Source organism: Phyllostomus discolor, chromosome 14, assembly GCF_004126475.2.
Source record: "Phyllostomus discolor isolate MPI-MPIP mPhyDis1 chromosome 14, mPhyDis1.pri.v3, whole genome shotgun sequence".
NCBI lineage: Eukaryota > Metazoa > Chordata > Mammalia > Chiroptera > Phyllostomidae > Phyllostomus > Phyllostomus discolor.
The window spans coordinates 50,052,394-50,071,752 of NC_040916.2; the positions used below are offsets into that span (position 1 = coordinate 50,052,394).

Consider the following 19,359-nt stretch of genomic DNA (forward strand, 5'->3'; position numbering starts at 1 on the left):
GGGGGTCGGGAGGGGGGAGCGGGCGGGGAGGCGGGACCTAGGCCTTAACCCCTTAGAGTTTAGAGGAACAGCTGCATCCTCTCTCCCTGCGACCCAGTGAACTGGATAGAGTGTGGAACTAAAGGAAAAGCTATGCCTGGAGAATCTGATCCGGCTGTGGTGACTTTCTGAGGGAGAAAGCGGCGAGGAAGGGTCATGACCCCCGATAAAAGCAGATTATTCACAGAGCTGAGCCTGTGGAGGACGTGCCAATTGATTCAGGCCTGAAGAGGATTCGAGTCTGTTACTCAGCTCACCCGAGAAAGGTATTACTTACAGAATTCCCCTAAGACTCAATTTCTTCATAAAATGAGAGCAATGATGGAAATCTCAGGGGACTGCTGAAAGGGTAGATAGATGTGGCCACGTTTTTTTGTAAATAGAAAATACTGCCTGAAATACTGGAAGAAGGAAGCATTGCAGAGAGAGGTAAGAGAAAGACACTGCCTGGGAAAAAAGAACAGATGTGCCCTATTGGGGGACTGCACACTCACACACACCCTGTTGCTTCAGGGCCCGTCAGGAAATGGAAAAATCAGGAGAAAGGGTGAAAAATAGGGCTCCGCCTATTTCTCACCTCCGTCTTTCCTACCGCTCTTCCATGTTTCCTGAGGGTCACACTCCCACCTTTCTTAGTCTAAGACCTCTCCCAGTTCTCAGACCAGGGCACCACATCCCGGCCTAGGTGTCAGGGATTGTTGGCCGGCAGCTGCCCCCTGGTGGCTTACAAACTGTGCCAAGAGGAGGAAGCAGAAAGAAGCAGCTATTTCCTTTATCACAACTAGCCCGAATTTATCGAGCCTCTGTGATGTGCCAAATCGTGTTCTAACATGATTTTACTTACATTATCTGACTGAATCCTCAAAGCATCCCTTCGATGGTCCTACATTTCAGGAAGCAGAGAGCCCACTGAGGGTGGGAGTGGTTGGGAAGGCCTTCCAGGATGGAGAGTGGGTCTGTGAGCTGGGCAGTGCGAGAGCCGGATTCGGGCCGTGAAGAGCAAAGGAGAAGCAGGGTCAGAGGGGGAGAGTCAGGGATGGTGCAACCAAGGGGGTCTAGGGAATGAATTTCTGCTCACATAAATCCAATTCAGCTCTACGTGTGTTAATGAACAATTACTATGTGTCAGTATGAATTCCCAGCCCTGGAGGAGCTCACAGTTTGGTGATGGAAGTAGACATAATAAGATTATTGCCCCACTTAGCTCCCAAGGTGCTTGCAGAGAGCCGGCGGTGCTCAGAGAAAGGAGAGCGTTTTCTGGGTGGGGGCTACAGCAAAGTCAATGCTGGGAGGCCATTCGCACCCATATGCCCTCATCCCCAGGCCAGCCAGGATTGGGAATTCACTGCCAATATGTGGAATGGAGGCCGGAGGGCCCATGGGTATGAATCGGAGGGAGTGACTGAGGGTTAGTGTAGACTGGGAGGCTGAGGCTTCTCATCCTCATTTTACCACAGAAACCCTGCTGTTCAGTGTGGGCTGGGGGCTCCTCGAGAATTGAGAATTGTGTCTGGGAGAGCTGACTGAGTCCTCTCCCTCCTCTTTCACTTCCTCCCTATGGGGAGAGAGAAGCTGAATACTTGGGATCCCCTGGAATTCTTGAGGAAGTCCCCTGGAGAGGTGGGGTGGCATTGGAAGGTGAATTCCTCTCCTGGGCCCCTCGCTCTTACACAGAGGGGAGACATTTGGTAAAGGAGGTTAACACTTATCCACTCCCATATGTTTGATTTGAGTATCAGTCAAGGCCAGGTTTGGGGAAGTCTTTGGACAATGCCATTAAGCTGGAGCAAACTCTCCTCCCATGGACCACTCTCACTGAGTGTCGGGGATCCCGGGGAGCAGAGATGATGTAGAACTCTGGAGAAGAGTATGGTGTTGATTTCCCTAAGGCAGGAGAAGGTGGGTCTTAGCAAACACAGCCTGGTAGAGCTACATCAGTGCTCAGCAGATTCTAAGCAGATACCAGTATTTGCAGCAATGAGAAACAGACAAACAAGAGGCCCTCCTTGGGGGCTGGCAGGCACTCACCAGGCACACAGTGGGCCAAGTGTCCACCTCTCCTCCCCCAGGGCTTGCATTGGATTAGTGGGATTTTTGTGAGGTCTTTGGCTGCAGTTCTGGTGTTTCTGGGCCCAGGACACATGGGCCATGTGATACTACAGCGGTGGATACAAAGCTCAGTAGCTGTCCCTAGAGATTGTCCATGAACCAGCTCAGGAGGGCTCTGGGCTGCCTCACCAGGTTCTGTCCTTGGTCCTGACTCTTTCGAGTTTTTATTAAAGACTTGAATGAAAATACAGAGGCTGTATTTACCAAATTGACAGGCTATGCAACAACTAAGAGTTAGATTTTGTCAGAATAGAAAAAATTAAACGAGATGACATTTAATAGGGACCAATGTAAAATTCTGCTTTAGGTTTTTAAAAAGTTAACAGCATAGGACAGGGCCTGGCTGGGGAGCTCTGTTGGTTCGAGTGTTGTCCCATATGCCAAGGCTGCAGGTTCAATCCCAGGTCAGGGTACATGCAAGAATCAACCAATGAATGCATATATAAGTGGAGCAACAAATTGATGTTTCCCACTCCTCCTCTACTCTGTCTCTCTCTCCCTCCCTCTCTCTAAAAATCAATAAAGAAGTCCTGGCTGGTGTGACTTGGTGGACTGAACATTGGCCTACAAACCGAAAAGTTACTAGTTTGATTCCCAGTCAGGGCGCATGTCTGGGTTGTGGTCCAGGTCCCCAGTTGGGGGCATGCAAGAGGCAACCAGTTGGTGTATCTCTCACACATTGATATTTCTCCCCCTCCCAAGCTCCCTCCCTTCCCTCTCTCTAAATATAAATAAATAAAATCTTTTTAAGTAAAAATCAATAAATTAAAAAATAATATTAAAAAATAACAATATAGCCCAGGATAGTGTGGCTCAGTGAATTGAGTGCCAGCCTGTGAACTGAAAGGTTGCTGGTTCAATCCCCAGTCAGGACACATGCCTGGGTTGTGGGCCAGGTACCCAGTTGGGACTGTGCAAGAGGCAACCAATCAATATATCTCTTGCACATTGATGTTTCTCTCTCTCTCTCTTTCTCCTTCTCTTCCCCTCTCTCTAAAAATAAATAAATAAGCACTGGCTGGCATAGCTCAGTGGATTGAGTGCGGGCTGTGAACCCAAGCATCGCAGGTTCGATTCCCAGTCCAGGGCACGTGCCTGGGTTGTAGGCCATGGCCCCCAGCAACCGCACATTGATGTTTCTCTCCCTGTCTCTTTCTCCCTCCCTTCCCTCTCTAAAAATAAAATAAATAAAATCTTTTAAAAAATAAAATAAATAAATAACACCTAAAAATATATAATAACAACATAAAAAGAAAAATAAAGAACAGAGCATTTTTAGTTAAGAAAACCTAGTGTGTTTAACAGACCACAAGCATTTTATGAACTGACACTGAAGTGGCTGCCTAAAAAAGTAAAAAGAATATGTGACTCACAGGTGGAAGATGTCCCATCAGAGGTGGTGACAGTCTCTTTGCCCTTTGCACCTGGAGGATTGTTCTGGATACTGTATTTTAAAAGGGACCTTTATGGGTTGGAATTGATCCCAGAGGAACATAACCAGATGGTAAGGGAATTTAGAATGATGTGTGATGAAGACTTTCTGAATCTACTTGTCTCAGGATTGCAGCTAAGCTCTGAAGCTAAAAATGATAGCCTGTGATACCATACAGCCTAAAGAAAGTTGCCAGAACCACCCTGAAGGCCTCCCCCCTGCCCCAGCCTACCCAGGCTGCAGGAGAGAAGGCAGGTTCGGCGAGAAGAGGCTGTGCAGTGCATCTCGGGGTGCGGAGTGGCCAGCCCCGACAGAGGCTGTGCTTCCCCCTCCTCTGCTCAGAGGGAAAGGCTGAGGCCCACCACAGCGAGTGGGTGAGGACTTCCATAGGAACTCACTCCTCAAGGTTGGGGGTCTGCCTGAAAGACTCACTGGTGCCCTGCTCCTAGGCAGCCATCTTTTAAGGCAGCGGACCTGCTCATCTGCCCTCTGGGCCTCACAGAGTAGAGGAAACAGACCCTGAAGAGAGATGGCCAGGAATAGAGAGGGCCACGTGGAGAGAGGTGAGGTTCTGCGGGCCAAGACAACTCCACGAAAAGAGCATCCGCATGGCAGCAAGCTTTAAGCATCACTGCCCACAAGGGAGGCTGCCTCTGAGGGAGTCTGACCATAGTACTGGGTAAATGACACCCACCCATGCTTCTTTCTCCCTCCTGCAGCGGGAGAGACTCACAAGGGGCCAGAGAGGTGGGGAGGGGTGAAGAGCAGAGCACTTCCCCCCACTGCCTGTCTTTGGACCTGGGCCGAGCCTAGGAAGATCACTGTGGAGGACTGGGGTGAGGTGGGGGAGCCAGGCAGGACAGCCAGGCAGTTGCCACCATCAAGACTCACGGTGATGAGACCTGAACCTAGGGGTTGAGAGGAGGGAAGAGATGTGAGAATATTTAGGTTGGATCAGTTCCAGGATGCGCCAGTTCTTGCTGGTTAAAATCAAATCTTTCTATCCTACCCCCACCCCAACCCAGTTTTTGGGAGAAGTAGGTGGAGAAGAACTGCAGGCTGGCAGAGGCTGGGCTGGGCCCCCAGGGGGGAAGCTGACGGTGAAGCCTGTTTCCCACAGGACCTTGCTGCCCTGACCACACTGAGCTCCCACCAGGCAGGTGTTTGCTGACTGTCCTGTTGCATGCTGGGCTTGGCTCTGAGCACCCCACCAAGGGAGGACTCTGGTGCACCGCATGTGCCTGTTGATGGCCCAGGCCCCTGGAAGCAGTGTGGCCAAGTGAAGAGCACTGGCACTGGGAGCAGACCTGTGTTTGAGTCCCAGAGAGCGCTTCACCTCTCTGAGTCTCAGCTTCCTTAGGTGTAAAATGGGGACAACAGTACCCACCCCAACTGGGGTGGCCCAGTGGATTGAGCACCAGCCTGCAAACCGAGGGTAGCTGGTTTGATTCCCAGTCAGGGCACACGCCTGGGTTTCGGGCCCCCCAATGGGGAGCACATGAGAGGCAACCACACATTGATGTTTCTTTCCCTCTCTTTCTCCCTGCCTTACACTCTCTCTAAAAATAAATAAATAGAATCTTTACAAAAAGTAGTACCCTCCCTACCAGAGCACAAAGCACTTACCTCTGTAAGAGCAAGGCAGGACTGGGTCTCTTCTGTCCAAATTTCTGGCACCTGGCCCTCAACAGGAACACAGTGTATGCTTGTGAAATGAGTGAATGTGGGGAGGGGGGCGCTTTAGTGTTACTCCCCACGCCAGGGCCACCCTTGCTGGGCTCCAGGGGCACATGCGCAGGCCCTTCCCTGCACCACCTGGGAGAGAATGAGACCTTCACTCCTCTGGACACAACACCATGTGGTTGTTAAGGTGCATGTGCACAGAGTGAATAAAGAGCTCCGCATCACCATGGTACTATCAGTTTTTTTTAATTTTTCACAATTTGAGGTGCACTCATTCAGTATAACTGCATCAAATGAGGCTCAAAGATGTAGCATTTGAAAGGAAAGCAGCTGCCACAAATATGCACAGCAGGCACTGATTCTCAAACACTCAACACCGTGCAAAACAACATGTTATTTGGAGATACGTACATATGCAGTAAAAATATTTTTGAAAGGCAAAAGGATGATAAAAATAAAGGTGAGTGCACTGGCTCTGTCTGGGGAGGAGGAAGGGGATGCAAATGGCTCGGAGAGATACACCGCAGTGTGTAACACGCTCTTTCTTGAGAGAAGGACACGTAATATTAGAAAATAAACACAGAGGGTAGTCACCTTAAGTGTCTCAAGGGTTCTTGGGTAAAAGGGCCCAGGCTTTTGTTACATGGATCAGGAAACAGAAACAGTCCTGATGGTCGGAAGGGATGAGGCCCACCCAGATGCCAGCCCAAAGGAGATGGTTGCAAGACTTGCTTCTGTACTGAGCAGGCTGCCACCAGAAGGGGCGGATGCCGTCACTGGAGCACAGACAAGCTAACCACTTTAGGGTGATCTGTTTCAGGAGCTGTCCGAGTGGGTCCTGGTGGCTTATTCGGTCCCGGGGACTCCAACAATTTGGAAGTGGACAACAAACCATCTGACCCCAGGGTCCCTCTTCTGACCTCCCTGGAGAGCTGCACTTCCTGCCCTGGGCAATTGCCAGAGGGTTCTTTGGGTCAAAGCAAGAGGCCTGGAAATTAATTTCAGGGAGAACTTGCCTGCCTTATTGGGTCAAAGAGAAGTGGAGTGGGATCAGGGAGAGAAGAGATAGTGGGCTCTCGACCACCAGCCCCACCCTTGGCCAAGTAAGAGTGAGACCCCAGGGCCAAAGCTGGGGCCAAGAAGGCAGACCGACCTGCAGGAGCAGCTCTGGTCCGCACCTGCTTCCCAGGGCTTCCTGAGTCCTGCTCCAGCCAGTGCCACCAGAGGGGAAACTCCTGCCAGTCCTTTGCTGAATGTGATGTCTCAAGAAGGCACTAGGTGGAGCCAGGACACCAGGGCACCTCCCGCCTCATCTGTGAGATTTGGGGGTCAAGCTGTCTTGCTGCTGGGAGTCCAGTGTGAGGGGTCCCTCTAGGAGGGAATGTGAGAAGAAGGATTAGCGGCAAGTCAGGTCTGAGACGATAATTGGGTGAATGGTGGGAGAAGGAGGGAATCTGTGTGTGGGTGTGGGGGGTGGTTTGTCCAGGACAGCTGGGGGGAAGGGGAAGTATATTTATCTTCTGAACTGACGGCATTAAAAATAACTGGAGGCCCTGGGTAACCTAAGCTCTGCAGCCTCCTGTGTCAGGGTGGAGGCCATCAGTGGGGACTAGAAGAGCAGAGTGGTGAGGAAGCAGAGGCTAGGACTATGAATGCCTTTCCCCAGCCTGGGGCTCCCGTGCCTGGGCCAGGGCCTCCTGGTGTAGGGGCAAGGAGGGATGGAGGAGGGAGCAGGAGCCAGGCAGGAACACTGCTGGCTCCCAGCGGAGAGAGGAGGGAAGAGGAGAGAATGTGTGGTGGAGAAGAGAATAAGAAAAGGTGAGAGAGGTGGAGGAAGTGCCCTACCTGGGTGCGCCCACACTCTTCCTCCCCCTCTAGTCTCTGAAGCCCCTTGAGAAAAGGAGCCTGTCTTCTGGGCTCCATCCTCTTGAAGAGCTGAAGCTATAGCAGGAGGCACTTAAGTCAGCCTTCAGGAAGGACTTCCCTGGAGGAATGGGGACGGTGGGGAGGTTGTGGGAGGGTGGATTCTCTCCTCTGCTGAGTCCTGGGACTCACTGGGTTGCAGCATATGTTCTTGCCCCAGACAGGCTGCCAGACGGGATGACCTCACCTTTCTGCCTCTGTGTTTCTACAGCTCCTTGGCTGACTCCTGAGTCCAGCTGTGGTAACAGGACAATTACAGGAAAGTTTCACTGAAAGATTAAGCCTCTATACCAGCTGTGAGGAAAGGGGCTGGAGCTCAGGCTGAGCAGCCTGAGGATGGCAGAAACTGGTGATGGCAAGAGAGGGCCCTCCTAGACACCTTGTCCCACAGAGCTCGCTGGAGAGGTGCCATCATGGCTCTGGATCTGAGGAGAGGTATGGGAAGGACATGGTTGGCACAGAGTAGGAACTCAGTGACTGGTGACATTTTCTCACTCAATGGAAGGACAGACAGAAACTCTTGTGTCCCTGACTACACTGGCCCCACCCACTGCCATGTTGGCACATAATCGATGCTTTGTAAATGCTGCTCAAGAGAGTAAATGCTGGCCATGAGCAGCCCCAGGTCCAGATCCTACCCTTATGGGCACCCCTTAAACAGTAATGTCACCCGTGCTCAGTGTGGTCAAGTGGGTAATGGGCTGGCCTTGACTCTCCTCATACTCAGGCACATACCTGTGCAGGCTGAGGTGGGTGGGGGGCTGGGTTAAGCCACTGAAGAATCTCCTCCAGTGTCCCTCTCCTGGCCTGGGTGCAGGATCCCCCTGCCTTAGGGCTCCTGCTGAAACCTTAGCCCCTAATCCCCATTTGAGCCTGAATCAGGTGCCTCCACCTGTTCTAGCCTCATAATCTGCAGTCCAGAAAGAGGAGAGAGGCCCAGTGAGTGGCACAGGCTTGGCCCACTCCAGACTGAGAGATGGAAGATAGACTGGGAGGACAAACGTTTTACTCTGGGCTGAAGGACCTGCTTCCCTTGCTTGAGAGAAAGGATGGGGAGGGGTCCAGCTGACACCGGTTGTACTGAACCCAAGCAGCCCCCTCCTGCTACCAGTGAGTTCCCTGCCTCTGCAGCCTGAGTGACCCCCCCAGGTGAGCCACACCCTTTTCTGGGCCTCAGTTTCCTCTGGAACAAAGGGGAGGCATGATCCCCCAGGGCCCTTCCTTCTGGGATTCTGTTCTCTGGTTCTAGAATTCCCAGCTTCTAAAATTCCACAAGGGAGTGGGGGGAGGTGGCCAGAAGGGAGGGCTCGTTGCCTAGGATTGGGAAGCTGTCAGGCTGCTCCAGCTTGAGTCACCAGCTAAAATCCCAGCCTGGCCTGTCACACCTGCTCAAGTGGCGGAGGTGGGAGCTGAGGCCTGCGTCCAGTCTCCTCCGGAAGCCCCTAGATCTTCCTGCACGGCTGCCAGAAGTGCCCTCCTCTCTGCTTTTGGACCTTCCCTGCCCCCTGCAAGTGACTGGATCCCTGGGGGAAGTTGGGAGAGGCTGGCCAACCCTACCTCGGGCTGGGACAGGAACAAGGATCGTCTGAGGTTTCTGGGGCGCTGGGCAGGGGCAGAGGTCAGGCAGACACAAGGTAGCAGAAGAATGGTGGAGATGACCTTTTAAACTCCCTTCTAGTTGGAAGAATGCTGCAGCTCCAAGGGATGAGGAAAGGACTGGAATGTTCTGGGAAATGAATGATGGCTCCAGGGCAGTCCATAGGCTGGGGTTAAGTGGGGTCACCCCTGTCTCGCTCCATCCGCTTCAGTGCCAGTGACTGGGCAGGGGGCTGACCCTGCTGTGGGAGCAACTGTCAGAGCACTGTGGGGACCCAGGGGGAAGGGTAGGAAGAGGGCAGAAGCGGTTCAGGCGACCCAGACCAATGGGACAAGAATGGGAGTGGGTAGGAACAAGGGGGGATGGGGCGGAGGGAAAGCTAAGAAACAGACCCTGCCTCCTATAAGGCTCTTCTAAGGAGTACTTGTCTTCGAGTAGGAATAGGGCTGGACAAGGAACTCTGGGGGTCCCAGTGTCATTGGAAGAGAAGGGGCTTAGACATTTCCTGGGCGCCTGGGGTAGAGCCAGAGGAGGGGCTCCTGTGGAGTTCCTCCTTGGTAAGAGCTACAGAGCTCTCCCTGAAGCAGGGGAGACGGAAGGGGTGTGTGCCCCGGGGCGGAGGAAGGTGGCGCTGGCGCCTGGGAGAGATGGTGAGAAAGGAGCAAGGCCCCTCAGTGGGGCTGGAATGGGGAATCTTGGCAGCCCCGGGTGGGGGTGGGGTGCTGTCGGCCTGCCAGGTTTTCGCTGCTGCCTGGGAAAAGCCCAGCCCAGAGATCCTTATCCAGGGCAGGAACAGAACTGGTTTCTCGACTGGCAGCTGGCAGTGCCAAGGGGCCAGAGGCAGGAAGAAGCCAAGAGGTCAGGAGGGCAGCGGCAGGCCCGCAGCGGAGACGGGAGGGTCTGAAGGGGCCCTGATGCTTGGACAGCAGTCTCACCATCACCGCTAGGGCCTCTGTAGGCACTGCGTTCCTGTCTTATTTGCATGTGACCGGTTCACTTTCTTTCTTTAAAAAAATTTTTAATTGATTTGAAAGAGTGAGGGAGGGAGAGAGAAATACTGATTTGTTGTCCCACTTATTTATGCATCTATTGGTTGGCTTCTTGTAAGGGTCCTGACTGGGATCGAACAGCAACCTTGGTGGATCCAGGCGATGCTCTAACCAACTGAGCTCTGCGGCCAGGGCTGATTCACCTTCTTACAGACTGAGGGACTCCCCATCCCCAGGTTCCCCCTTGTTCCTATAGTCTTTTTCTTATCTTTCTCAGGTATGACTGGCCCAGCCAGGAGAAATACTTGGTTGGACTCTGCTCCTCCCCTCCCCCCTTCAGTCCCTTCCCCATCCCCCACTAACTCTGGAAGGCTTCTGAGGTCACTTGGGGAGGGACAAAGGAGCCAAGAAGAGGTGGAGGACCCTGGAGGACTCTCCTCAGAAACAGCTCCCTTTCATCCCCTTCAATTCCCCCTCCCTCACCACAAAGGGCCTGACCATCCCAGTCCCATCCATCTAGTGCCTGTGGTGGTCCCGAAGCAGCCTTCTGTGGGAACCTGGGGTCAGAGAGCCTGGCCAGCAGGTCCCCTCTCCTCTTCCCCTCCTCCCCTTCTCTCTCCCGCTGCTACTTTCTCCAGGGTCCTCCTCCCCCAGCCTCTTCCCAGCCCCATTCTCTCCCTCCAAATCAATCTCTCTCTCTCTTTCCCTCTCTCTCTGTCTCTGGCCAGACATCTGCCAATCCCTCCCTGTGGATTCTTGTAACTTGGCTTATTCCTGCCACATATGGACATGGAATTGCCCTTGGGTTCTGGGGGCCTCACAACTACTCTGGACTCAGGGCTTTATCTTCTCTGGCCTCAGCTATGCCCTGAATCTCTTGGTTTTGACATTACTAGGCCTTTGTCTGATCATGCTCCTGTGTCCTAGGTGTGTGCGCTTGCACGCATCTCAGTTTCTCTGAGATGCTGGAGCAGACTTTCCCAGTGCCTGGTGCCCCTGACGCATATGTCAGTCCCCAACCCTGGGGGAGAATCCCATGTGCCCGCTCCCTTGTTGTCTTCCTGTCCTGGAGCTGAGTGGCCAGGCTTCTCTGCTGCCTGAGCCCTTTCACGAAACCTCCTGTGGTTGGGGTTGGGTTCTGAGAAGCTTGGACTTTAGAGAACATTGCCCATGGAGATCTCACAGAATTTTTGGAATGTAGGCAGAGCATGGGGTTTCCCATGCATTTTCTCCCAAATGCACTGTTGAGTAATGAAGGCCCAGGGGCCTTGGTGGTGGGAAGGGAACCTGAAGGATTTTTTCAAGGGCTGGACCAGGTAAGGGGCCTCTCCCTGATCCAATCTCCTGGTTTAAGACAGTGGCTTCCTTGTCATCTCAGGCTGGTGCGCCAGGAAGTACTGGAGAAGCAGAGCCAGGGGAAAGGCCCTGCCCATAAGGAGCCACTCCCTTCAGAGAACGCCCAGTCTCGTTGGGGAGACCCAGCCCCTGCCCCCTGGGATCTCCCGAGAAAGAGAAGCCTGCCTCTTCTCTCTACTTTTCCCAATGCCTTTGTTTCAGAAAGATACAAACTAGGCAGAGAAGCAAGAGCAGGTGCTTGGAGCAAAATGGCAGACAGTTCTAGCCACCAGGACCTGGGAAGGGGGCCAGGGGACCTGAAAAAAAAGGTCTGTCCAGGATGGAAGAGCAGAGTCGTGTTAAGGTTGGAAAGGGCAGGCCTGGGAGCCTGGCAGCCTGGAGGGAGGTCAGACAGAGCGGGAACCCAAGGTGGGCGGGAAGAGAGGTGGGGCTGGACGGAGAGGAGGCAGGGGCTCAGGCCAAGTGGTTAGGGCTCTTCTGGACTAAAACCACAGGAAAGCCGGCATCCAGAAAGCCCAGCCCCATCCATATTTCCCATTTCTGAGAACAGTCCCAGCCCCCCAGTGACCTAAGCCAGAAGCCTGAGAGCCACTTGACATCTCCTTTTCCCTCACTGCCCTCAAGTCCCATCTCAGGTACCAGTGAGGCTGCACCCCCCACCTCTACATCCTACCCTCTGCTGAGCATCTCATTAGCCTCCTGCTAGGTTCCCCTCACTCCCCTTTCTCTCCTACCCATCTCCACTGGCAGCCTGAGGGACCTCCTAAAAACTCGAATGGGATGCCATCCCCCTCTAAAAAAATGCCTTTTGAAGGCTTCTCATTGCCCTTAGAATAAGACATGAAACACTACAGCCCTCTGGTCAACCTGGCCTCTGACAGCCCCTGTCCACCCTGTACTCCTCACATCCTTACACTTCTTGGACATCCGCAAATGGTCCTCGGGGCCTTTACCCTGTGGTTCCCTCTGCTCCAAGCATCTTTCCCTCTGCTCATCCCCACTAGGTGCTTCAGGACCTCCCAAGTGCTTTGTCCTCCAGATCACCTGCTCTCTGGTCACCTCTGCCCACCCCAGTCTAGGGGAAGTCTCCCCCATCACGTGCTCTCCCTCTGCTCCTTCTCCTTCATAGCGCCTACACAGTATGCAATTGTTTATTGGTGCTTTTATTCTTTAATTCTCTGTTTCCCCCTACAGGCCCCAGGAGGGCAGAGATCCTTGTTCATTTTTTTCATTTCTGCATTCCCAGCACCTCGCAGGGCACCCAGCTCCTAGGAGGTGCTTAGGAAATGAGAGTTGGATGAATAAGTGAAAGGACCCCTCACGTCCCCCATCCCACACTCAGAGGAGACTCTGGGCTCTGGCTCTAACCCTCTACCCTCAGCTGCAGCATGTGGCTTCTCATGGGGCAGAAACAGGAGGCCTTGGCCCCAGGCAGCCTGGTCTTGCAGGAAGAGGAAGCTCACCCGCCAACACAGAGGCTGTGAAGCATGCCCACTGACTCAGCACTGATGCAGGGAGAGGTCCCTTCAGGCTGTGTTAGAAGCTAAGGCTCAGAAAAACTAAGTAACTTGTCTGAGGTCACACAAATAGCAAGTGGCAGAATCAGGATTCCAAATTCTTATTCCAGCACTCGTGCTCATTTCACTCTACCTTGCTATGATAAAGGAAAGAGAAGGAGGGGAAAACTAGTTAGAAGCTGCTGCTATGTAAAACTTGGTGAGAGACCCTGCCTGGGTATCTCATTGGTTAGAGTGCCATCCCTATATGCCAAGGTTGGGGGTTCAATCCTCGGTCAGGGCACATACAAGAATCAACCAATGAATGCAAAAGAAAAACCTGGTCAGTGATGACAAAGTGTGGCATAGGGCAGCGGCCTGGGGAAGGAGGGCAAGCATTTGAGAGAGAGATCAGGATGGAATTAGGAAAAATGCAGTATAGACCTGAGCATGGAGGTTCAGGAAGATGCAGGGGAGGAGGATCCAAGGGGCCTGGAAGATCTAGGAGCCAGGAAAGAAGGGGTATGTGAGAGATCTCAAGGCAGAGATGGGCTTGTCTCAGACTCAGGGACCTGGGCAGGTGCAAGGCCAGCCAGCCTGGGAACATCAGTGAGCTCATCAGGAACATGTGGGAGGCCAGTGCCAGGCCTGGGTTGCCCACAGAATGAGGCTGGAGGAGAGAGAAGGAACAATTGAAGGAGGAGGAGGAAGTTGTCACCTTTGTGGAGAATGTGGGAGAAGATAGGTATCAGCTTGTCAGTGTCAGGTGCAGCTCCGAGGTCAGGAGGATGAGGCTCTGGTGACCTTGGAAGCCAGAAGGGGGAACCAAGGAGGCTGGAGGAGGGGCAGTGGAGGTGATACTCATGGATTCAGCAGCAAATGAAGGGGTGGTGGTGATAAGAGTGAAGGGAAGTTTTGCAACTTACATCCCTGCTGCTGAAATCTCAGCTCCCACACTTACACTAATCTATCTCTTTTCGAATAAGCCAGGGACAGGTTATATTTTTGAAAACATTTTAATAACATTAACCAATAAATACTCGACATTGTATAGGCTACAGGGACAAAGCAGGAGTCAGAGGGCCAGTCTTTCCCTCTCAGGCCCTCGGGTCCCCTCACAGAAAGAGAGACTGTTCTGGGCTGGTTTGGGGCTGGGACTGACAATTTGGGGGTGGGAGGACTGACTCTAGAATGGGTAATCTGGGCTTTTGCAATCCGTCCCTCTTTGTTGGTATGGGGAGGAGGGGCCAAAAAAAGCAGAACCCCTGCAGGCAGCATCCCAGCACCCTGGGGAAATGACACGAGTGGAGAGGAGAGCTAGCCAGGCAGGAATGGGGGAGGAACGGTCCACAGGCAGTGAAGCGGGAGCATGGGCTGGGCTGGGGATGGGCTTGAGCGTCTCAGACCCACAGCCACTCACTCTCGGACGTAGACCCTGGTGCACACAACGTCATCGGCTGTCATGGTCTGGAAGGAGGATAGAAGTCGTCGTTAGCCTGGGAGGCCCCTGGGCCCTGTGGCTCTGGAGGAGAAGGGGGATTGAACGAAGGAACTCTGCTTCTAGGCCCAGACCTACTTCTTGGCTCAGGACCAACAGTCAGGATGCCCAAAATGCCTGGGCATCCTGGGAGGAAGGAGGACAACAGAACCCAAGGGGTCCATGCTATGTTCTCATCCCCAGGCCAGGGAGATCCCCGGAGAACTGTGGGACCTCTCGGTGCATGTCTGTTGCTCCACACAGAAGGACACTGTATGGGACAGGGACAGGCTAGTCACACCCCAGCAGCTGCATCAGGAGGCAGGGAGACCAACCAAGATTGTCCTTAAACCCCCTGCACTTTGGAGTGTTCCAGAAAATCCCCCAAGGTAGCAGTGGGCTTGTTCTTGGCTGGGAGGAGGCAGGACTTACCAGAATCAGCTCCCCATCGTTGGTCAGTTCTCTGGCCCAGGAGGTCTTAGGGCCCTCTCCCTTCAAAAGCCTCTGCTCACAAACCATTTTATTCTCACTTTCCCATTTCACCAGGCTCTGCAAGACAGAGGTGGCCAAGTGAGCTGGGCCCACAGCAGGGACCATGCAGTGAGAGGAATAGGGCACACACACCTTTCTACCCGCCGCCACTACCTAGGGACCTTCCCCATTAGAAGAGGGGAAAGGAGTCCAGGAGACCAGGAAACGGCATGTGAGAGGCGGGGGAATAGGAGCTGTGACTCTGAGGGCCTCCTTCCCAGCACTCACCTTACAGGGTCTCCCGTCCACAGTCTGCTCCTCGAACTCTTCTCCGATCTTGAAGTTAATCTCTGTGGTGCGCACAGTGGTAGAGGTTTTGATGTAGAAAGTGTCTCCCTCCTGTTTGATCTCCACTGCTGGCTTGGATGCAGCAGCCACAGCAATCTTCCTCAGCATCACATTCACCCCTGCAGAGGGAGGAGAGAGGCTCACGTTTCAGGGTGCTCCAGGCACCTGTGTTTCACCCTCCTCATGAGACAGCTGGAGCAGTCTGCCTAGTTTCCAAGAAAGTACATTGCAGGAGAGGGCAGGTGGTGTAGCCTTGATGGCTGGTGGGGTTTAGGGAGGAGGGGCAGAGAGTCAGTGCCCTGACTTTAAGGATCCCGCTCCTAGCTGCCACCCCACCTGGATGAGTCAGCAGTCCTGGATGACTCCCCAGAGTCTCAGCTCTTCACTCTAGGAGTTCCCAGGGGCAGCTTTTCCCCGTTCCCCTCACCCAGCAGGCATCCTGTTATGGGTCCATCATGGCTCTGCCCACCCCACTTTTGGTCCTTTGTCTACCCTGCTTGAGATCCTCAGCTGGGGTGGGCTCATTAGAGCCACTGTGTCTTCTTCGCCTCTGCCCAAGTGCGAGGCAGACCCTCCCAGGCCAGGCCCCACCGCCTGTGTTCTATAAACAGGGACCACTTTCCTCTCTGCGCTATCCACCTCCCCTGTCTGGTGCTAGGTAGGCCTTCACCTGCCCAATCTCTGTCCCTCCCCAAAATGAGAAGGAGCAGGCAGGATTCTCAGCAGGGCAGGAGCTGCCAGCAACCTGGGGAAGCCAGAGGCTCTGGAGTAAGGTCCATTAGGCCCTGATTTCTACGTGGTTCAGCATTCCCTGCAGGCAGGGTGACCCTAGGCAAATGGCTTCACTTCTCTGAGCCTCAGATCCCTCAGTTGTAAAAGGGAGACCAATAGCTCTTTACAAAGCCAGCAAATGGGATGAGGTGTGTTTAGGACCTAGCGCACAGTGCCGGGCACACCTTCGAGTTTTCGGGAAACAGTAGATAGTCTTACTGTTGCTGCTATTTTCACTGATAAAATGGAGGCAAAGAAAAAGTCAGAGCTGGGGCTCAGATGTTCTCTGCATCAGACTCCTGCTCACCTGCCCTCCTGGAAGGCTCCCACTCCCTTCTCCCTTAAACAGACCGAAAGGGACACTGCCCTCCCCTCCCCTGATATGTCCCTAAGTCAAGGATCACCCACCCCTCCTCAGGTGTAAGGTCTTCTCAGGCACAGGCCCTGTGCCTGGCCCCCATATCCTTTCCCAGATTGGACCCCTTCTCTCTGCTCCCCAGGTATTAAGAAGGGTGGGGGAGCCAGGAGAGAGCAACCTTCTGACAGGAAGACAAGCAGGCAAGGAGGCCTCTCCGGCCAAGGCCCAGATCTAAGCTTCACACCACTTTGTCTGGCCTGGCCGCCTGCCCTGAACTGGAGCAGAATCCCTCAGAGAAGCAATTAGTGGGGATGAGGGGCCAAGCTGGGCTGGGCCAACTGAGCAGTATTTCCCTACCCTTGATGTAGCCCAAGTCCCTGGCCCTCCTCCAGACCTGGGCTCCTGGAGAAACAAACCCTCTTTCCCCTTTGGCACCACAGCAGACCCACTCTGGTCCAGAAGGAGGGAGTGGGAGGGAGAGAGCCCTGTTCCTCAGGAGCCCCAGGAGTCTGGTTCTTATCTGCTGATCTCAGGTCCAGGGAAAAATGTGGTTCCAGGTCCAGTTGACTTGACAGAGGAGGAGGCTACTTTATTCTGGACAGAGACTACTTCTTAGACAGACTACTTCACTCTGTTGCTACTTGGGCAGTCCATCCTGCTCTCTAACAGCAATCTTTCCTGTCATAAGAGCGAAACCTGCTGCATGTCATGACCATCATACTGCATGGGACAGTTATCCTCCAAATACCTGAGCATCCCTCACCGGGAGAGGGACCCTTGACTAGGGCAAAGGAGGGTGAGGAGGGACTGAGGTTCCTACAGAGGCAAGGCTGCTGGGTTCAGAGGAGACCCCTCCAGCTAGCCTCTGCTGCCTGTGGAGCTGGGTCCAGGCTCAGCCAATCTTGGCTGACTCAGAACTATATTAATGGGTCTGTTTTCAATCTGTCCCCCAGCAGGACCTGAGGAGGGCGCGTGGCTCTGAGCGACCCTGCAGGGAGGACAAACAGATGAAGACAGGCAGGCATCGAGGTTGGGCTTTGGGTCTTATTCTCCAGCTGCGGCCTGCATCTCCAGCCTGCATCAGGCCCCTGCCTCGTTGTCCGCTGAGGGGAAGAGCCAAATCCAGAGAAGATGGGGGAAGGAATGACACCTAGGCTTTCTGAAGGAAAATTTTCTACAATTTTGGTCTTTAATTTCAGCAAGGGTAGAACAAGAAAGACTGTTGTGACCACAAGTACTGTGGTTAGACTGCAAGAAGAACTAACCGCAAGGAGTGATGGAAATCCCTGCTTTCCCCATAGTGTTCCAGCCACTTCCTAGATCCAGATTCACTCCTTCAGCTCCTTGCCCCACACAAGGCGACCCTCCCCACCCAGCCCAACTGGATTCTCTTGGTTCAGTCCAGAAATAGATGGGTCCAGGGCTCCCGAGTCACTTCCCAATTGCTTAACTAACCTCCATCTCTACCCAGAGGCCCCTCTCCAGCCATTTCTGGGCTTTCACCCCTTCCCCAGAGAGAAGAGGGCACACACGAGTTGGGAAGGGCCATCTGGGTGGGTAGAACCTCTACCTTTAACCAGCACACCCAGCTGGGCTGCGGTGTGTCTCCAGGGAGGAAGAGAGAAGAGAACTCAGATTTTCAGAACCGCGGGTGGGGGGGGGGGGGCATACACGAAGCCTTTTGTTGAAATCGAAGAAAGTGATAATTATACACCGCGATTTTAGGACTCCAGAGCTGCTCGCTGTAGAAAAATATTTGTCTCACAGATGGGGGTGGGGTGTGGGGCAGAGAGGAAAGTACTGAAGGGAGACGCCAGGAGGATCAAGGGGACGCTCAGGTGGCAATCACCTGGTGGGTGGAGAGCAGCACAGAGAGGTTATGAACTTGCACCGGGGACCGGGCTACCAGTGGGGACAAGGGAAGGAGGCCGGAATGTCTCCAAGGAGCTTGGTGGGGTAGGGACCCAGGCTCCCTGCCTGAGTGCAGGGTTTGCAGCTTCTGAACTGCGCAGAGCCCCCCTTCCCCACCCCAAGGGATACCAACCTCGTGCTTCTGGTTTCTACCTGATTCACAGGCTGAGTCACTGCAGGAGCTGGCATCGGTGGGCGCCCCGCCAGAGAAAGCAGGATTTAGGTGTCCCAGCCCAGCAACCCGAGACCCAGGTGTACGGCCCATTTCTTGGGGATGCAGGCGCCCAGCCTCCCCCTCCCTCATTCCAGCCCACACCCTTTCTTTCCCGTACCCTCCACCGAGTGCTCCCGCGCCCTCGCCTCTCGAGGGCGCTTGAAAATCTCACCCAGCACTTTGAGCAAATCCTCGAAGTTTTCCGATCGGATGATCTTCCAGTTGCCAGAGAAGTTGGGCATGGTGGCGGCGCTGGTGGCAGTTCTCTTATATTCTCCTGCTGGAGCACTGGACGTTGAGTCCCTTTATGCGAAAGTTATGTGGCGTCGCCTTCGCCTGACCGTGAAGCTCAGGAAGCAGGACACGTCCCAGGACAACCCAGAATCTGGCCTGCGCTCGTGCGCGGACAGTTTTTATACCCTGTGCGGCCCGCCCCTGCCCAAGAACGAGGCGGCCCCTACTCTCGCCCCGCCTCTCACCCCACCTGGGGGGCCCTGAGCCCCGGCCCTGCATTACCAATACCACCCCCAGGCCCCCTGCCTCTGGATCTAGCCTCGTGGGCGGGACCAGAGTTCGCTGGGGACGGAGATAGCTTGCCCCCGCGCCAACGGTTGGATGGGGAGGAGGGCAGTAAGCGAGTATTAGGATTGGGCTCTCAGCTGAGAAGGGGGTGTCCCAGGCCCGGGCACACATGCTCGGGTCTCAGGTCTTGTAGTCCGAGCCCCAGGGTCATGTCTTAACGGTTTCCCACCTCTCCCCGGCTCCTTGGTGCCCCACAACTGGCGACATCATCAGCGAGTGAGCCCCTGCTCCCGAGCCGGAGCTGGTGAAGAGAATGGGGCTGGAGCTCCGGCTCCACTGAAGCCTGAACTGGATCCACCGTGACCACTTAGAATTTAGACCGGCTAGGAGCCTGGGTTCCGGGCCGGGCACTTAAGTGAGGCAACGGCACCCCCTGCTGGAACAACTCGAAGGGACTGGGAGGGGGCAGCACCCCACTTCTATTCCACTCCTCCCCCCCCGCCCCGAGGGTTCGGGCTCCGGTAGAACCTGGGGGCCTTAAAAGTTGGCGCAGGGAGACTTCTTCCTCTTAAAGTACAGGGCAGGCATCGAAGGGTTAAGCAGAGCCCCCCGCGCGAGGCTGGGGAGGGCAGAGGTCACAGCCAATCACTTGACACGAGCTCT

At 54.2% G+C, this 19,359-nt stretch overlaps 1 protein-coding gene across 1 annotated transcript; it reads right to left on the reverse strand.

Annotated features, from left to right (window-relative positions):
• Nucleotides 1-13,621: 13,621 nt before the first annotated feature.
• On the reverse strand, nt 13,622-18,570 carry CRABP2 (cellular retinoic acid binding protein 2). The gene is made up of 4 exons (XM_028502804.2): nt 18,347-18,570; nt 14,861-15,039; nt 14,534-14,650; nt 13,622-14,091 (listed from the first exon to the last, which is right to left on the reverse strand). Exons 1-4 carry the CDS (start codon nt 18,414-18,416, stop codon nt 14,041-14,043), a joined length of 417 nt encoding a protein of 138 aa, XP_028358605.1. The 5' UTR covers nt 18,417-18,570; the 3' UTR covers nt 13,622-14,040.
• Between the last annotated feature and the right edge of the window lie 789 nt (nt 18,571-19,359).